Genomic DNA, 13,295 nt, shown 5'->3' on the forward strand with positions numbered 1-13,295 from the left:
GCTAAATGTCAATTCATGTAACTGATGAAATGCTGTTTTTCCGTGAACACAAGAAACTGGGGGCAGTAATCATTGTAGAGCAGAAAAGAAAATGAAAAATTGGTCTAAGCCTATGTGTTTCTTTTCACAGCACTCTAAGAGTTTTAAAAGTTTGTGGCAGATTTTTGCAAAGATAAACAAATGGACAAGCAGCAATGTTTCCTGTTGGTTCATAGTTTGGTTTTCTTGTTTATGTGAACCATCATAAACTTTGCACAAACAATGAAAACAAAGAAATTAGACGATAAGAAACATTTTTCTGACATCTGCATTTGCAATTACAGTGGTTGTTAGATAAAACATTCTCTCTTTTTTTGTTTGCAACACTGTAGGAAAGAATTTTATTCATGAATATTGAAGTTATTCTTTACTCCAGGAGGCATTTTTTATGAAGTAGTTGTGAGCAAGACCATCTATTATTGCTGTAGTAATAAGCCTTCAAGAATAAAATTTAAAGTGAACATTTAAGGGATAAGCTGGACTAATACAAACAAATGAGAGACAGGGGTCAGCGGTCCATGAAGGGGTCAGTGGAGAAAGAAAAGAAGACACTCACACCTAACAGGATTATGAAACACCTATAAATCCCAGAGCAGATTTTATTCTTTTAAAGAAAACAGCATCTTGAAGAAATCCAAACATTGAGAGCAAGCCATCTCATGGTGCAATATTGAAAATTGTAAATATATAACCAAAAACTAAGTCTGGTTGTCAATTTTGTGCATGAATTATTCGTTAGCTGAAATTGCTGACATTTTTAGAAAAGTTGCAACAACAAAGTTATAAATATAAAACAATATTCTGACACTTTGTGATAATGAATTAATAACTCAAGGCCACATTTTTTTCTCCCATGTCACCAGACTTGCAAATTATAACCTACTTTTTCAGGTAAAAAATTCAATAAATTTTTGCATTTTGTTCATAGTTTTTGTGCATTATTTTGAGTACTTCCCCCCCCTCACTGATTTCTTCTGAATTAACTGTTTTTTGTCATAATCAATCTTTCAAATCTTCGATGTAATTTTGATATCAGACAAAGATAACTTGTCTGATATGAATACGTAAATATGACAAGCAGTTTTGAGGTGATGTTTTCAAATTGAAGGGAAGAATATATCCAAACCAAAGTGAGGTTGGCTGCAAAATCTCAAAAGCAACACTTTCTGATGTGATCTGAAAAAAATTTAATGACAGAAGATAATGTAAATAAAAATCATTGAACATCTATCAGGCTTTGGGACTTTAGTGAAATAGCTTGTATACAGTGATTTTACCAAATCTCAGAGAAAGCAGGATGTTGACTTTTTATGGGGGGGTTCTTGAAGAAACCAACATGCAAAAAAATAACTGTTTTGCATATGAAAGTGCAAACCAAAAAGTCCATTTGATTTCTGTCTGGTTAGGCAAGTTATCATGTCTGAGGGGAGGTGTTGTATGCACAATAAGACACTTTGCAACCAATCCTGCATGTTACATTAGTTGTTGGTGCTGCACAGCCTGCAACCAACGTGTCACAATGGAGAAAAAGCACATTCATGTTCAACACATTCATGCAGACTTTCCAATTCTGTTTATTTAAGGAACTGCAGAGGTGAGTTTAGTTCAGACTAACAACCTGATGTTTCTGTTGTCTGGTGTCTTGGCTGTAATCTTCCTTCTGTTCAGGTTCGGAGAGTCGTTTCCATCTGAGCGTTATTCTGTTTTTCGGAGTGTTCAGCATCTGCCTGCTCACCAACGCTCAGTGTGAGTCTGCTTAGAAACCTAAAACTATCACAACTGTTTTGTGTACTTAACTACGGCCCTTATTAGTTTAGTGCTTGTTTGTTTCCTTTTTTTCCTTTACAATCAATATTGAAAAACAAATACACTCAACATATACAGTAAAACTAAAACTGTCTGGATATGTTGATGTATTGCAGACAATGACGCCAAACGTCGACTGACTGAGGATCTCCAGGCCTTGAAAAAGACTCATGCCTCCACAATTTCAGAAAAAGACCAGCTGAAAATAAAGATGGAGGAGAAATCTACAGAGCAAAGCATGTCTGCACAGAGTGAGCCCTCACAATCTAAACCTCTTCCATGATCAATGCTCTTCTTCTTTAAATACTAAATATTGCTGCTCATTGAAATAGTTTTGCCATTATTCTTTGGGTGTAGTTTGAAGACATAAAAGTGTCAGTTTTGTCTTTGTGAGGCATTTTTAATGTGAAATTTAAAGCTCTCCTGATATGATCTTTCTTATGTCATGCTGTTGGAAAAATTATTATCCAAGTTCATTTAAATTATGAGTTTATATGTTTTCATATTATTATTATTATTTGTTTTTTCTTTGGCCCCTTTTCTTTTATGGTACATTATTAAATGTTCTTTGGATGTTTGCTTGAAGATTAGAAACGCTACACACTCTTCTTGTTTTATCAATGTTTGCTTGGAGATTAGAAATGCTTACTCACTCTTCTGGTTTTATCAAACTGCCTGTCATAGACGAGACAGCTTTGTGCCTTGTAAGAGCGTCCTAGAACATCAGAATTCTCTGACGAAACTATCTGTGTGACTATGTGAAGAAACCCAACCCTCTTTTCCTTGTTATGATAATAAAAAGCAGCTGAGAGGTGAGAGCCGGTGGAGTTGATCCCAGACAGTTGTTTGACTGCTGTTCTTCGTGTCTGGCCTCTCTCCCCTCTTCTGTGGAAGAGGCGAAGTCCGGCTACAAAGGGGTTTGGTTTTATAGGACCACTCGTCTCAATGTCGGTGAAGAAACCATCTAACCCCTGTTCCATAGAGACCTGAGTAAATTCTGATATCTCTGTAACCAACAAAAATGGGGTCCCCATGGAAATGGGACCTCTTTTGCTCTGCGGCTGCTGCGTGTGTGTTCTGTTTTTTCGGTCCAACCTCGCTGATCCACTGAGGGCGGCTGGTTCCTGTGTGGAGGACGCAATATCTATCCTTCGCTGCCTATGAACTGGTCAGGTACTTGTGCTCCCGTGTTCATTTCTGATCACACCATCATCATCTCTACTACAGCAGTACACTTCCACCACATGCAACGGAGGACAAGTACAGGAATTGTTTTCCAACCACATGATCCTATTTGAGTTTCCAATGTTCCCACGGAACACAAACATTGGAGTACTGCAGAAAAATGGGGACTGTCCCTTTTTCCATGGGTTGGAGTAGCAAAATCCACATTGATGATTGAGACACAGGATAAAGACCCTGCTAAATCTTACCATGGACATTGAGGAAGGACAGAACAAACAACTCAGTGAAATGCATTTGATGGTTCTTCAAAACAGAATGGTGTTGGACATACTGACAGCTAGGCAGGGTGGTGTGTGTGTAATGATAGGAACATGATGTTGTACTTATATTTCTGATGCCAATGAAACCCATATCGATGAAGCAATGTCTGTCTTGAAAAACCTGCAACAGGCCATGTCAAAGGACTCAGTTACCTCACGAGAAGACTTTCTTTCTTGGATTATATCCCCTATATACAGTATATTCCCTACATATATTATATATAGGGAATTTATGTTTTTATGTTGTACTATGACACATCTAAAGATAAATTTGCCCAAATTATGTGGCATGCTCACACATAAGATAAATGTAATCACTTTAAAATGTGTTTGTATGGAGGAATTTATGGCATTCCTATACAAGAGATGTTTTACATTTAAAAAACTTACATCCTTTTGATGTTTGCTCAATAAATGATCAAGGTGCTTCAATATAAATATACTAACATGCAAAGATTTTCTTTATCATGTGAGAAATATGTGCATCACAATAAGACGATATGTTTAATATAAAAACATGACAAACATATTGTTTGTCAATAACCTTTTCATATTATATTTCTCTTTTGCTCAACACTTTAACAGATCTCATTTAATCTATTTCAACACAATTGTTATTGGTTTGCTATTGGTGGAGCCATTATGGTCCGAATATAAACAGTTTGAATATTTTGCAGAAAAATTAAAAATTGATCTTCATATAAATTTAAGAAGATCTGAACTTGATTCTTTCCTTTCAGACACAACGTGTCCTGTTGGGTGGCTGAAGTTCAATTGTCCTACCAAATCTCAGGTAATGGCTCCTGGGATGAAGGCAGAGCGGACTGCAAAAGAGAAGGAGGAGATCTGGTGGTAATAAATAATCCTGAGGAGCAGGTGATGAGAGATTTTAGAGGGACACCGCTAAGAAAAATTGAAATTATGCTTATTACGTTGTGTAATACAGTCAACAGGCATGTTGTCTTGTATTTTCTGCATAGTATTATGTAAACTTAAAACCATCAACCACCAGATATTCCACTGACAAAAAGGCAGCCTGCTTTTTTTGTTGTGAAAGTTTCTTTTGAAGCATTTAAATGAGTATTTAGTTATAATATGTGGGGCAATCGGTGGTACAATTTTTAAAATTAGATAATGGAGCAAACAAATTAGAAAAACAATTTAAGATTAAACTGATTTTTAAAAAAAACACACATTGCATTGTTTAACAACAAAAAGGAAACCTTTTTATGTCAACATTTTACAGAATTTTCTTTCTGAATTTAAGAAGGACGCCTGGATTAGTTTGAGAGAAACTGAGGGATCTTGGTGGTGAGTTGATGGAACCTCTCTGAGTTTCACGTAAGAATTCGTAAAAAGTTTGATTAGACTAGAAAAATTGCTGTTCCTAGCAAAACAGCCGTGAGAATGCATATCTGCAGAATGATTGCTGCAGAATATGCAAGAAAAAGCAGAACAAAGCCTAAGAACCTGAAAAAGTTGAAAAAGCTGAAAACTAAAACATAGCAAAAGAAATAGCATAAATTAGCAGAAGCAGAAATTAGTATAAAACCTGAAATAGTTGAAAAAGTTAATGATTGAAAAATGTGAGCAGGATCTTAATCAGTGAGAATGCAACAATGCATTATCACTGATTAAACTAGAGTAACTAAGAATAACTAGACACAGGAAATAAACATAAACCAGATAAACATTTCCTCTCATGTAAAATATAAAGATTGGCAACTAACCTTGAACTGACAAATCTGAGTTTGTGTGTTTATTTATTTTGTTACTTTATTTACTGCCACCTTTTGCTTCAGACAGTTTGGTGTAATTTCCAAATGGAATATAATTAGACAGAAAAATGAAACAGTGTATATACTGTTGAATGTTTAACAGTAAAACTTCTTCATTAATGAATAGATTTCCTGTCTGATGCTCTGAGACGTTCTCTAAAAATGGAATAATAGGATGAGTATAAACAGGCAAAGGAAATGGAGAAAGAAAGAAGAAAAGAAAGAAACAAGTGAACAAATGATCGACTGAAACAGAAAAAGATCGAATGAATGAACAAACTTCAATGCTGCTCAGTGGTTCAAAAATCTTTTCTCACCAGTAAAATTTGTAATTCTTTTGGAAGTCTGAATGATCACCAGAACTTGAAGAGTACAGAAAAAGACACATCCAGAATCTGAAAGCTTACTATTTAATTGCCTTAAAAAGCTACAAAAGAGAAAATAAAATACAACATACAGATCCAACTTTTCAAGATAATATCATCCATTACAACACTTTCCAACACCATCATCACCATGGACAGTAACCAGTTCAGTAAACGTAGCAGATGGAAGCTTTTGTTGTCAAGTAACCAAAAGAGGCTTTTAGTACCTGCTGTTCTGCTGGTTGTAAGTTCACTGAACACACATTAGTTAATGATAATTGATCACATGATCAAATGTTTAGACCTGAAATTATATGAGTCACTCAGACTGTGTGGACAGGAATGTGTTCATATTCACTAAGATGAACTGCTGAGCTCCACTCAGAGATGAGTCTTATGGTGAGAATGATATAGTTTGTTTACTGTCTTTGTCATGAATTGTGGTAGAGAGGTGGTGAGGCAGACGCAGAGGACCCATGTTGGAGTGAATTAAAGATGATTTAATGGTGAAAATGCAATTCCAAAGTCCAGAAATCCAGGCAGCACAGAAAAGCAGACACAAGAAAGCTCAGAGCTGGTAGCAACTGGGATAATTAAACCAAAACGACAGACTTGACAGCAGACAAGACGAGAACCCAACAAGAACCAGGAACACAGGTGGGATTAAATACACAGGGAGACAATAAGGAGAAACAAGGGACAGCTGGGGACAATCAAGGGGTGGACAGGACAACACGGAGACTGAATTAAATGAAAACGACACAAAAACCTAAATTAACACAGAGAAAAACCCAAATCCTCACTCAGTGCAGTTTTTTGTCCTTGTGGTTCCTGAGAAATAATCCAAATGGGTCAACAATAGAAACTCCCCACAGTTATACTTAAAACAAGTCTTGTGGTATTTTTTTTTCTTCTGTTCGTGAGTTGACTGATTTTCATCATTACTATTATTATTAAACATCAATTTGGTGTTTAGCGCCACCCTTTGAAGTGTCAGTGTTGGTGCACACAGTTGTTGCAGTCTCTACAATCAGGCCTTCATGTCGACGTTCACAGAGACCACAGAGGCCAGTCACAGACAACAACGCAGTCAAGCATAAAGCAGAGCAAGCTAAACTTAGTCTCAACTGTAAAGCAATTCCTAACACACTCCCAATTTAGACTGGATCCTTTTCACAGATCCACTGCATAGAAGAAGAACATTTACGATCATTCCATAACTTATTAGTCTGGATATGTGCACAGTCCTCTTCCCCCCACTGTGGGTCTCCACCACCATTATCAGGCTGGGTATTTGACCAGTGTTTGGTAAGCCTGCAAACAAAAAAATTCATTTCACAGCTTGTAAATAACAATGTTATGAAATAAGAAATCTGACATTTTAAGCTCTTTAGGAGGCCATGTAGAGCCATTTGGTGAAGTCTCTTTTTGAGTCCATTAAATGGACGGTATTGTGTATTTTACAAACTGTGCCATTGACAGCATAATCAATCCCACACACAATGCTGCTTTCAGTTGTTATAAAATGCTGTTTTTTTCATATATTCTTTTTATTAATTGGTGTGTTTCTTAGTTTGTTTTCCAGTTTCTAAATAAATATGAAGATAAAGTGGAGGAAATAAATATTTGATCCCCCTCTGATGTTGAAAGTTTGTACTGTGACAAATAAATTAGCAGTCTGTGATTTTTATGGTAGCTCAATTTTAGCAGTGAGAGAAAGGATATAAAAAAAAGTCTAAAAAACTAAGTGATATTTAAATAAAAAATATAATTACCATTTCATTGAGGGAAATAAGTATTTGATGACTAATGTTGGCTCCCACAGACCACCTGATCTCGGTGAAGTTGTTTCCTGCATTAGAATCATCTGCCCAAATTGTCACCCGTATAAAAGGTCACCTGCCAACAGACTCAGTGACACCCCAACATATCCACCATGGGCAAAACTAAAGAGCTGTCTAAAGATGTCAGGGACAAAATTGTTGACCTACACAAGGCTGGGATGGGCTATAGAGCCATAAGTAAGAAGATGGCTGAGGAGGTGACAACTGTTGGGGCAAATATTCAGAAGTGGAAGAAGTACAATATTACTGTCAATCGGCCCAGACCTGGAGCTCCATGCAAGATATCACCTCATGGAGTCTCATTGATCATGAGAAAAATTAAAAATCAGCCAAGAACTATATGAGGGAAGCTGATTAATGATCTCAAGACAGCTTTTACCACAGTCTCCAAAAAAACCATTGGTAATACACTGAGAAATCCTGCAGTGCACGCAAGGTTTCTCTGTTCATGAAGCCTCACGTCCAGGCCCACCACAAGTTTGTCAATGAACCTATTAATGACTCTGAGAGAGATTGGGAGAAGGTACTGTGGTCAGATGAGACCAAGATTGAGCTCTTTGGCCACAACTCAACTCCAAGTGATTGGAGGAAGAAAAATGCAGAATATGACCCTAAGAACACCATCTCTGCTGTCAAGCATGGTGGTGGAAGTATTATGTTTGGGCAGTGTTTTTCTTCTAAGGGCACAGGCCAACTTCACCGCATTGACAGGAAGTTAAACATTGCCATGTATCGCAAAATCCTGGGTGACAACCTCCTTGCCTCTGCCAGGTCACTGAAAATGGGTCATTGATGGGTCTTCCAGCACGGCAATGACCCAAACATACAGCCAAGGAAACAAAGACGTGGCTCCAGAAGAAGCATATCAAAGTCAAGGAATGGCCCAGCCAGTCTCCTGACCTCAATCCAAATGAAAATCTATGGAGAGAGCTGAGGCTTCGCGTTTCCAAACACATACCTTAAAACCTCAAGAACTTGGAGATGATCTGCAGAGGGGGTCAAAATTACTCCTGAAGGTTCTGCACACATTATAAAAACTACGAGAAATGTCTGACTGCTGTGCTTCCCAACAAGGGTTTTGTCACCAAATATTAACTGATGTTTCACTGGGGGGTCAAATACTTATTTCCTTCAATAAAATGCAAATTATTATTTTTTTCTCATTTTATGCAATTTTGTCAGTTTTTCTTTGATATTCTATGCGTCATTGTTAAAATAAATCGGGCATAAAGTTATGAGATGTTTCATTTATTTTTTTGTATAAAATGTTTTAAAGTCAGTGGTGGATCAAATGCTTATTGGATAAGATGAGCTTTTCAGAAGAACAAATGTTTTACTCATTTTCCTAATGTGAGAAATAATAACTCTTACATATTGTTTGAGTGAAATTTTATGTCTCAAAGCTGCCACTAATCACTGTAAGTCCTGTCTAATCTTTTACACTTCAGTGAGATTTTGAATGGTAAACCCAGTTTTTTTTCTTAGCAATGAATGAGAAATAAAGTGGAAAACTCACAGTTGATTCAGCGGAGTGTCATCAACCCACTTCCAGGATCCCTCAGTTTCTATATCATTCAAACCAATCCATGTTTCTTTATTGATGATTGTAGAAAGAAAATTCTGTCAATATTATAGAAAAAATATTAAGGTTTCAGTACAGCAGTTATCTGTTTTATGTCATAACATGCCATGACAAAAACCAAGGTAAAGAACATTTCTATTAAAGGTTTTAGAATTTATCCACCTAAAAAATTAAACAGTAAAATTTTTCTAATTGTCTACATAAAAAAATGAATCCCTCTTAAACTTTAACTATACTTTAATCTGAAGGTTTCCTTTTCTTTTGAGCCAGTTCCACACTTCTTTATTTTACAGGAAAAATAAGAACATAAGCACACAGTTAAACATTCATCTTCTTCCAGTGTGTTTCAGTGTGTGGGCTAAATAATTCAAACCCAAACACGACACAATGCACAATAAATGAAGTCAGAAATACTAAGATTTGTATCTACTCAGTTTATCCAAATATGGTATCAATATGTTTGACATACAAGCAAAAAAGAAGAAGTCTGATGGACGACAGTGCCGTTTAAAATTAAAATGTTCACATTAACGTATTTGAATTTTTTGGGTGTATTTTCATTGTATTAAATATTTATAATACTATAAAACGATGATTATGTTTGTGGATTGTACTAAAATAATAGAGGCAATATGGAAACATCTTGTTACACAATATTTACATTAAACTATGAAAGAAAGATATGAATCTCATTTGCAAACATAAATGAATAATCTCACACTGAGGGACCACGTCACCTGTTCATCATCGTCATTTATCACCACCAGATCTCCTCCTCTGTTCCTGCAGTCTTCTCTGGCTTTATTCCAGGAGCCAGACGATGTAGAGAGGAAATAACAAGAAGAGTTGAACATCATCCATCCTGCAGGACAGATTTTTTCTAAAAGATAAATTAATATTTAGCTTTTTTTAAACACTCCTTATTAATTTTGACAGTAACAGGAAGTCAATGTTGCTTAATCACCCATTTGTAAAGTCACTAAGATTTGAACTATAAACAGATTATTTTGAGGATCCAGGGTCTTTAGTAACAGTTAAAAAAGCATAAAATACCCACAGATGGAGGAGGAAGCAATAAGTGAAACTCTGCAGGAAGGAACTTAAACCAAAGCTGGTATGAAAAGGATCTTCTGTCTTTTAGAAAATAAGGTTTTCTCACAAACACCTGAAGACTTACTTTTCTTCAACAAACTCTGAAGCTTGATCATCTCGTTAGACATTTCTGTGAGGGTTGCATTCAGACGGTCTCTTTCTTCAATCATTACAGAAAGCTGGTTATTGCTGTCCTGGAGACGATCAGTCAGATTGTCTTTGGTGTCGGTGAGATGTGCTGCCAAGCTGCCTGCATCATGAGTTAAATGTAATTAAGGTATATTATTAGAGAAAAGCAGAAAAACTTAATAAAATATATTCATTTAACTTTAGCTTAAAAAGTTGGTTTTAATGCTGAGAATAATTAAACCACTCTAATTTTTATTTTCTGCCTTTAAAAATAAAGAACAGACTCTTGAAAGTTAAATATGCAACAACAAAACTCACAGAAAACACCAAGGCTGATGAGTCCAATCAGCAGGAAAACATTCAGAAGCCCCAGAGAGATGATAACACCCACATAGAGCCTCTTCTTAGAGCTGCCAGGACCTAATCAAAGGAAATACATTTCAATAACATTAATTTCTGCTGCATAATAATGACAAAATATAGACCTGCTTCTCTTTCTCGTGTTGTTCTTACCTTCATTTTTTCTAACAGGAATTTGACAGACAGTTTTCACAGGATGAACATTCATATAGATTTCCTCCATTGCTTTGACAGATGCTGAACGTTTTGTAGACTCTCTGATCTGCAGCAAAACCAGAAGTATATGAGAAATGCGAAACTGAGTTTAACATGAGGAAGTTGCAAGTTCTGAGAAAGATAAATATTTTTAGAGTTAAAATTAGTCATGCGAGATTATAGACTAGTGTGAGGGATTAACACCTACCAGCCAGAGAGATACCGAATAGTTTCAAAAAGATCCTTAATTTATATACAGTATATTAAAAAAAGGTTAAAAAACAATATTTCAAAAAATAATGAATTGGGCCAACATAAAAACAGAAGACAACATATCGGACTTCAACTCGAGTAGTAACTCAAAGAACTCGAGCACAAATTGACCTAACAAACAAGACAGAAAACACAACTTATTTGCATCTTTACAAACCATGTGGTAATGAAAGAGACCAAAATTAATGTTCTAACTAAACTGTAAAAAACAGTTAGAACTTGTTGTTACATTTAATATTTTTTTCAAAACATCTCCTGTTGGAATCTAGAAATGTCAGGTCATTCCTCCTGTCATAAAATATATTGAATGAAAGTGTTTAGTCCAGGAGAAAAGCTGAGAAAATGCATGTTTAACAGTTTTCTGAAGCAACTCAGCATTTTATTTGTATCCAGGCCTCAACTTTCACTTAATGTCTGATGTGGGGTGAGAAGTGTCACATGAAACTTCTTTTAATATCTTAAAAGTTGCATCAGAAAAAGGAAGTGAGACTTGTTAGACTCGCCCATTGTTTCTCTCTGTTGATTATAGCGTTTGCCTGTCACCAGGTTCAGCCTGGTGTGATGGTTTGAAAGGAAACCATCATGAAGGTGGAGGGAGAAGTTAAACTGTTCTTACTTATTCACAGTTGAGCCAAATCCACAATCAAAGTGTGTTGATGATAAGTAGCATATTGTTTACGCCACATCAGCTAAACACATTTCCATCATTACTTCTCATGAGTCCCACTCCTGTCGAATTGTTAATGAAGTTCAGGAGTTGTTGATTGCTGAGTTTGGCAATGCATCATGTGGAGTAGATGAAGTACATTAAAGAGCAAAGGACTGAGCACAAGTCCCTGAAGAACCTCCAAACTGAAAGTAACACTTCAATCACACAGCTTCCTTAAAATACATTGCCACAGACATATGTAGCCGGGGCATTTTGTCCCGGAAGTATAGTGTTGCGCATTCTTCCTTTTGACCATATATGGACGACGCTGTAACAGAGTGCAGCTGGTTCGTTAGCCAGACAGGTAATCAGCAGTTTCATTGAAAAGCAGGTAGATCGCTGAGGAGATCAGATCCCAGACTGATGATTGCTGCAGAGGAGAGATACTTCTAGAGTGAGTGACGTACAGAGCACCATTGACTGGTTTTGCTTTAAAGAAGGTAAAGGCAGTTTCTCATAATTATCTGACTACTTAAGGTGCTTATCTAATTTGATGTCTTATGTGTAGGTTGGCCTGCTACTGTTTCAGTTTCAGTTTTTGTTTTAGTTTAGAATTTCTTTCCTTTTTTTTGGGTTAGTTATTATTGATTAAAAGTATTTTCTTTTTGCTAGTTTTGTTGAAGGAATGGGAGTTTTTATTGCCTAGCCTTCTGGCTTGTTTTAAACACTAAAAATAAGGACCTATGCTGTCCCTGGGTCCCAAGCTATTTTATTCAGATTGAGGAGACTAGTGGAAGGGGAGTTTTTCTTTCCTTTGCTGTATCACCAGGGCTTTTTGTGTGAGTGTGTTTTTGTTGGGGAACACTTAGGTGCATTTAGTTGTATTTGTGTTTTCTTTATTATTATTCATCCCCCAAACAGTCTGTTGTTTTATTGGGTTTAATTGTCTCTTAGCTTTGAGGTTTCCAGGGCCAGCATAGACTTTTGCTTGTAATGTGGTCAATTTTGTATAATAAAATAAACTATCTCTGTCCAAAGGAACTTATCAAATCAATAAACTGTATTTAATTTGCAACAGTGCCTCTGATAATTCTTACAAACGTATCTGTGTGATCTGGTAAAAAGAGGATTTAAGGTTCTCCACACATAACAGAAACTATACCCCCAAGGTCACACATAGATAAGATTGTGTGAAGTACATTTATAACACATAAATGTACTTCACACAATCACGTCATTTCCATGATTCACCATCAGAATTTTATTTATAGAAATTTTAGTTAATCTTTTTCTCGTTGCAAGCAGAGGTGTGCTGCAGCATAAAAGCGTAAAGACACAAACGATATACTGTGATGTCACAGGACGGCAGTGATGGAGTTTGAATGCAAAACATTTTCCACCTTGAGGTTTGGAGAATCGCTCTGCTCAGTAAAATATACCAGACCATCTCAGATTAACCTTCCCTGATGAGAAAATCATATATTTTTAAACTGAATAACACATTAACAAAGAAACTATAGCTTCATAATTATTTCTGTGTTTCATGTGTTTATGATTGTCAGTCTTTGACATCCATAATGTGAGACTCTGAGTTGTGTTTGTGTTCACCGTTTTTACTTTGAACACCGCTATCAACAGTAGATAAACTGTATTTAAAATATGGGAAGTTGTTGTGTTT

At 36.1% G+C, this 13,295-nt stretch overlaps 2 protein-coding genes across 4 annotated transcripts in view; one reads left to right on the forward strand and one right to left on the reverse strand.

Annotated features, from left to right (window-relative positions):
• The window catches only part of LOC116723410 (CD209 antigen-like protein C), an 85,758-nt gene that overhangs the window by 59,885 nt on the left and 12,578 nt on the right, over positions 1-13,295 (forward strand). The window lies entirely within an intron of this gene.
• LOC116723411 (CD209 antigen-like protein C) lies at positions 5,521-10,824 on the reverse strand. Of its 3 annotated transcripts, none has more exons than XM_032568272.1 (6): positions 10,654-10,824; positions 10,459-10,560; positions 10,097-10,228; positions 9,657-9,799; positions 8,854-8,957; positions 5,521-6,807 (listed from the first exon to the last, which is right to left on the reverse strand). In XM_032568272.1, the coding sequence occupies exons 1-6, from the start codon at positions 10,721-10,723 to the stop codon at positions 6,651-6,653; spliced, it is 708 nt and encodes a 235-aa protein (XP_032424163.1). In that variant the 5' UTR covers positions 10,724-10,824; the 3' UTR covers positions 5,521-6,650. The 3 variants fall into 3 exon arrangements, with proteins under 3 accessions (XP_032424163.1, XP_032424164.1, XP_032424162.1); XM_032568273.1 differs by having other exon boundaries at positions 9,657-9,718; positions 10,097-10,261; XM_032568271.1 differs by having other exon boundaries at positions 10,097-10,261.

This window comes from Xiphophorus hellerii, chromosome 7 (genome assembly GCF_003331165.1).
Source record: "Xiphophorus hellerii strain 12219 chromosome 7, Xiphophorus_hellerii-4.1, whole genome shotgun sequence".
In the NCBI taxonomy this organism is placed as follows: Eukaryota; Metazoa; Chordata; class Actinopteri; order Cyprinodontiformes; family Poeciliidae; genus Xiphophorus; species Xiphophorus hellerii.

Bases quoted from the DNA above. Each gene is read 5' to 3' on its own strand.
- LOC116723411 (XM_032568271.1), bottom strand. From the start codon at position 10,723: ATGGAGGAAATCTATATGAATGTTCATCCTGTGAAAACTGTCTGTCAA. The intron at 10,262-10,458 runs GTGAGTTTTGTT...CTCATGATGCAG, and splicing joins CATCAGCCTTGGTGTTTTCT to GCAGCTTGGCAGCACATCTC. The intron at 6,808-8,853 runs GTGAGTTTTCCA...TTTTGTTTGCAG, and splicing joins GACACTCCGCTGAATCAACT to GCTTACCAAACACTGGTCAA.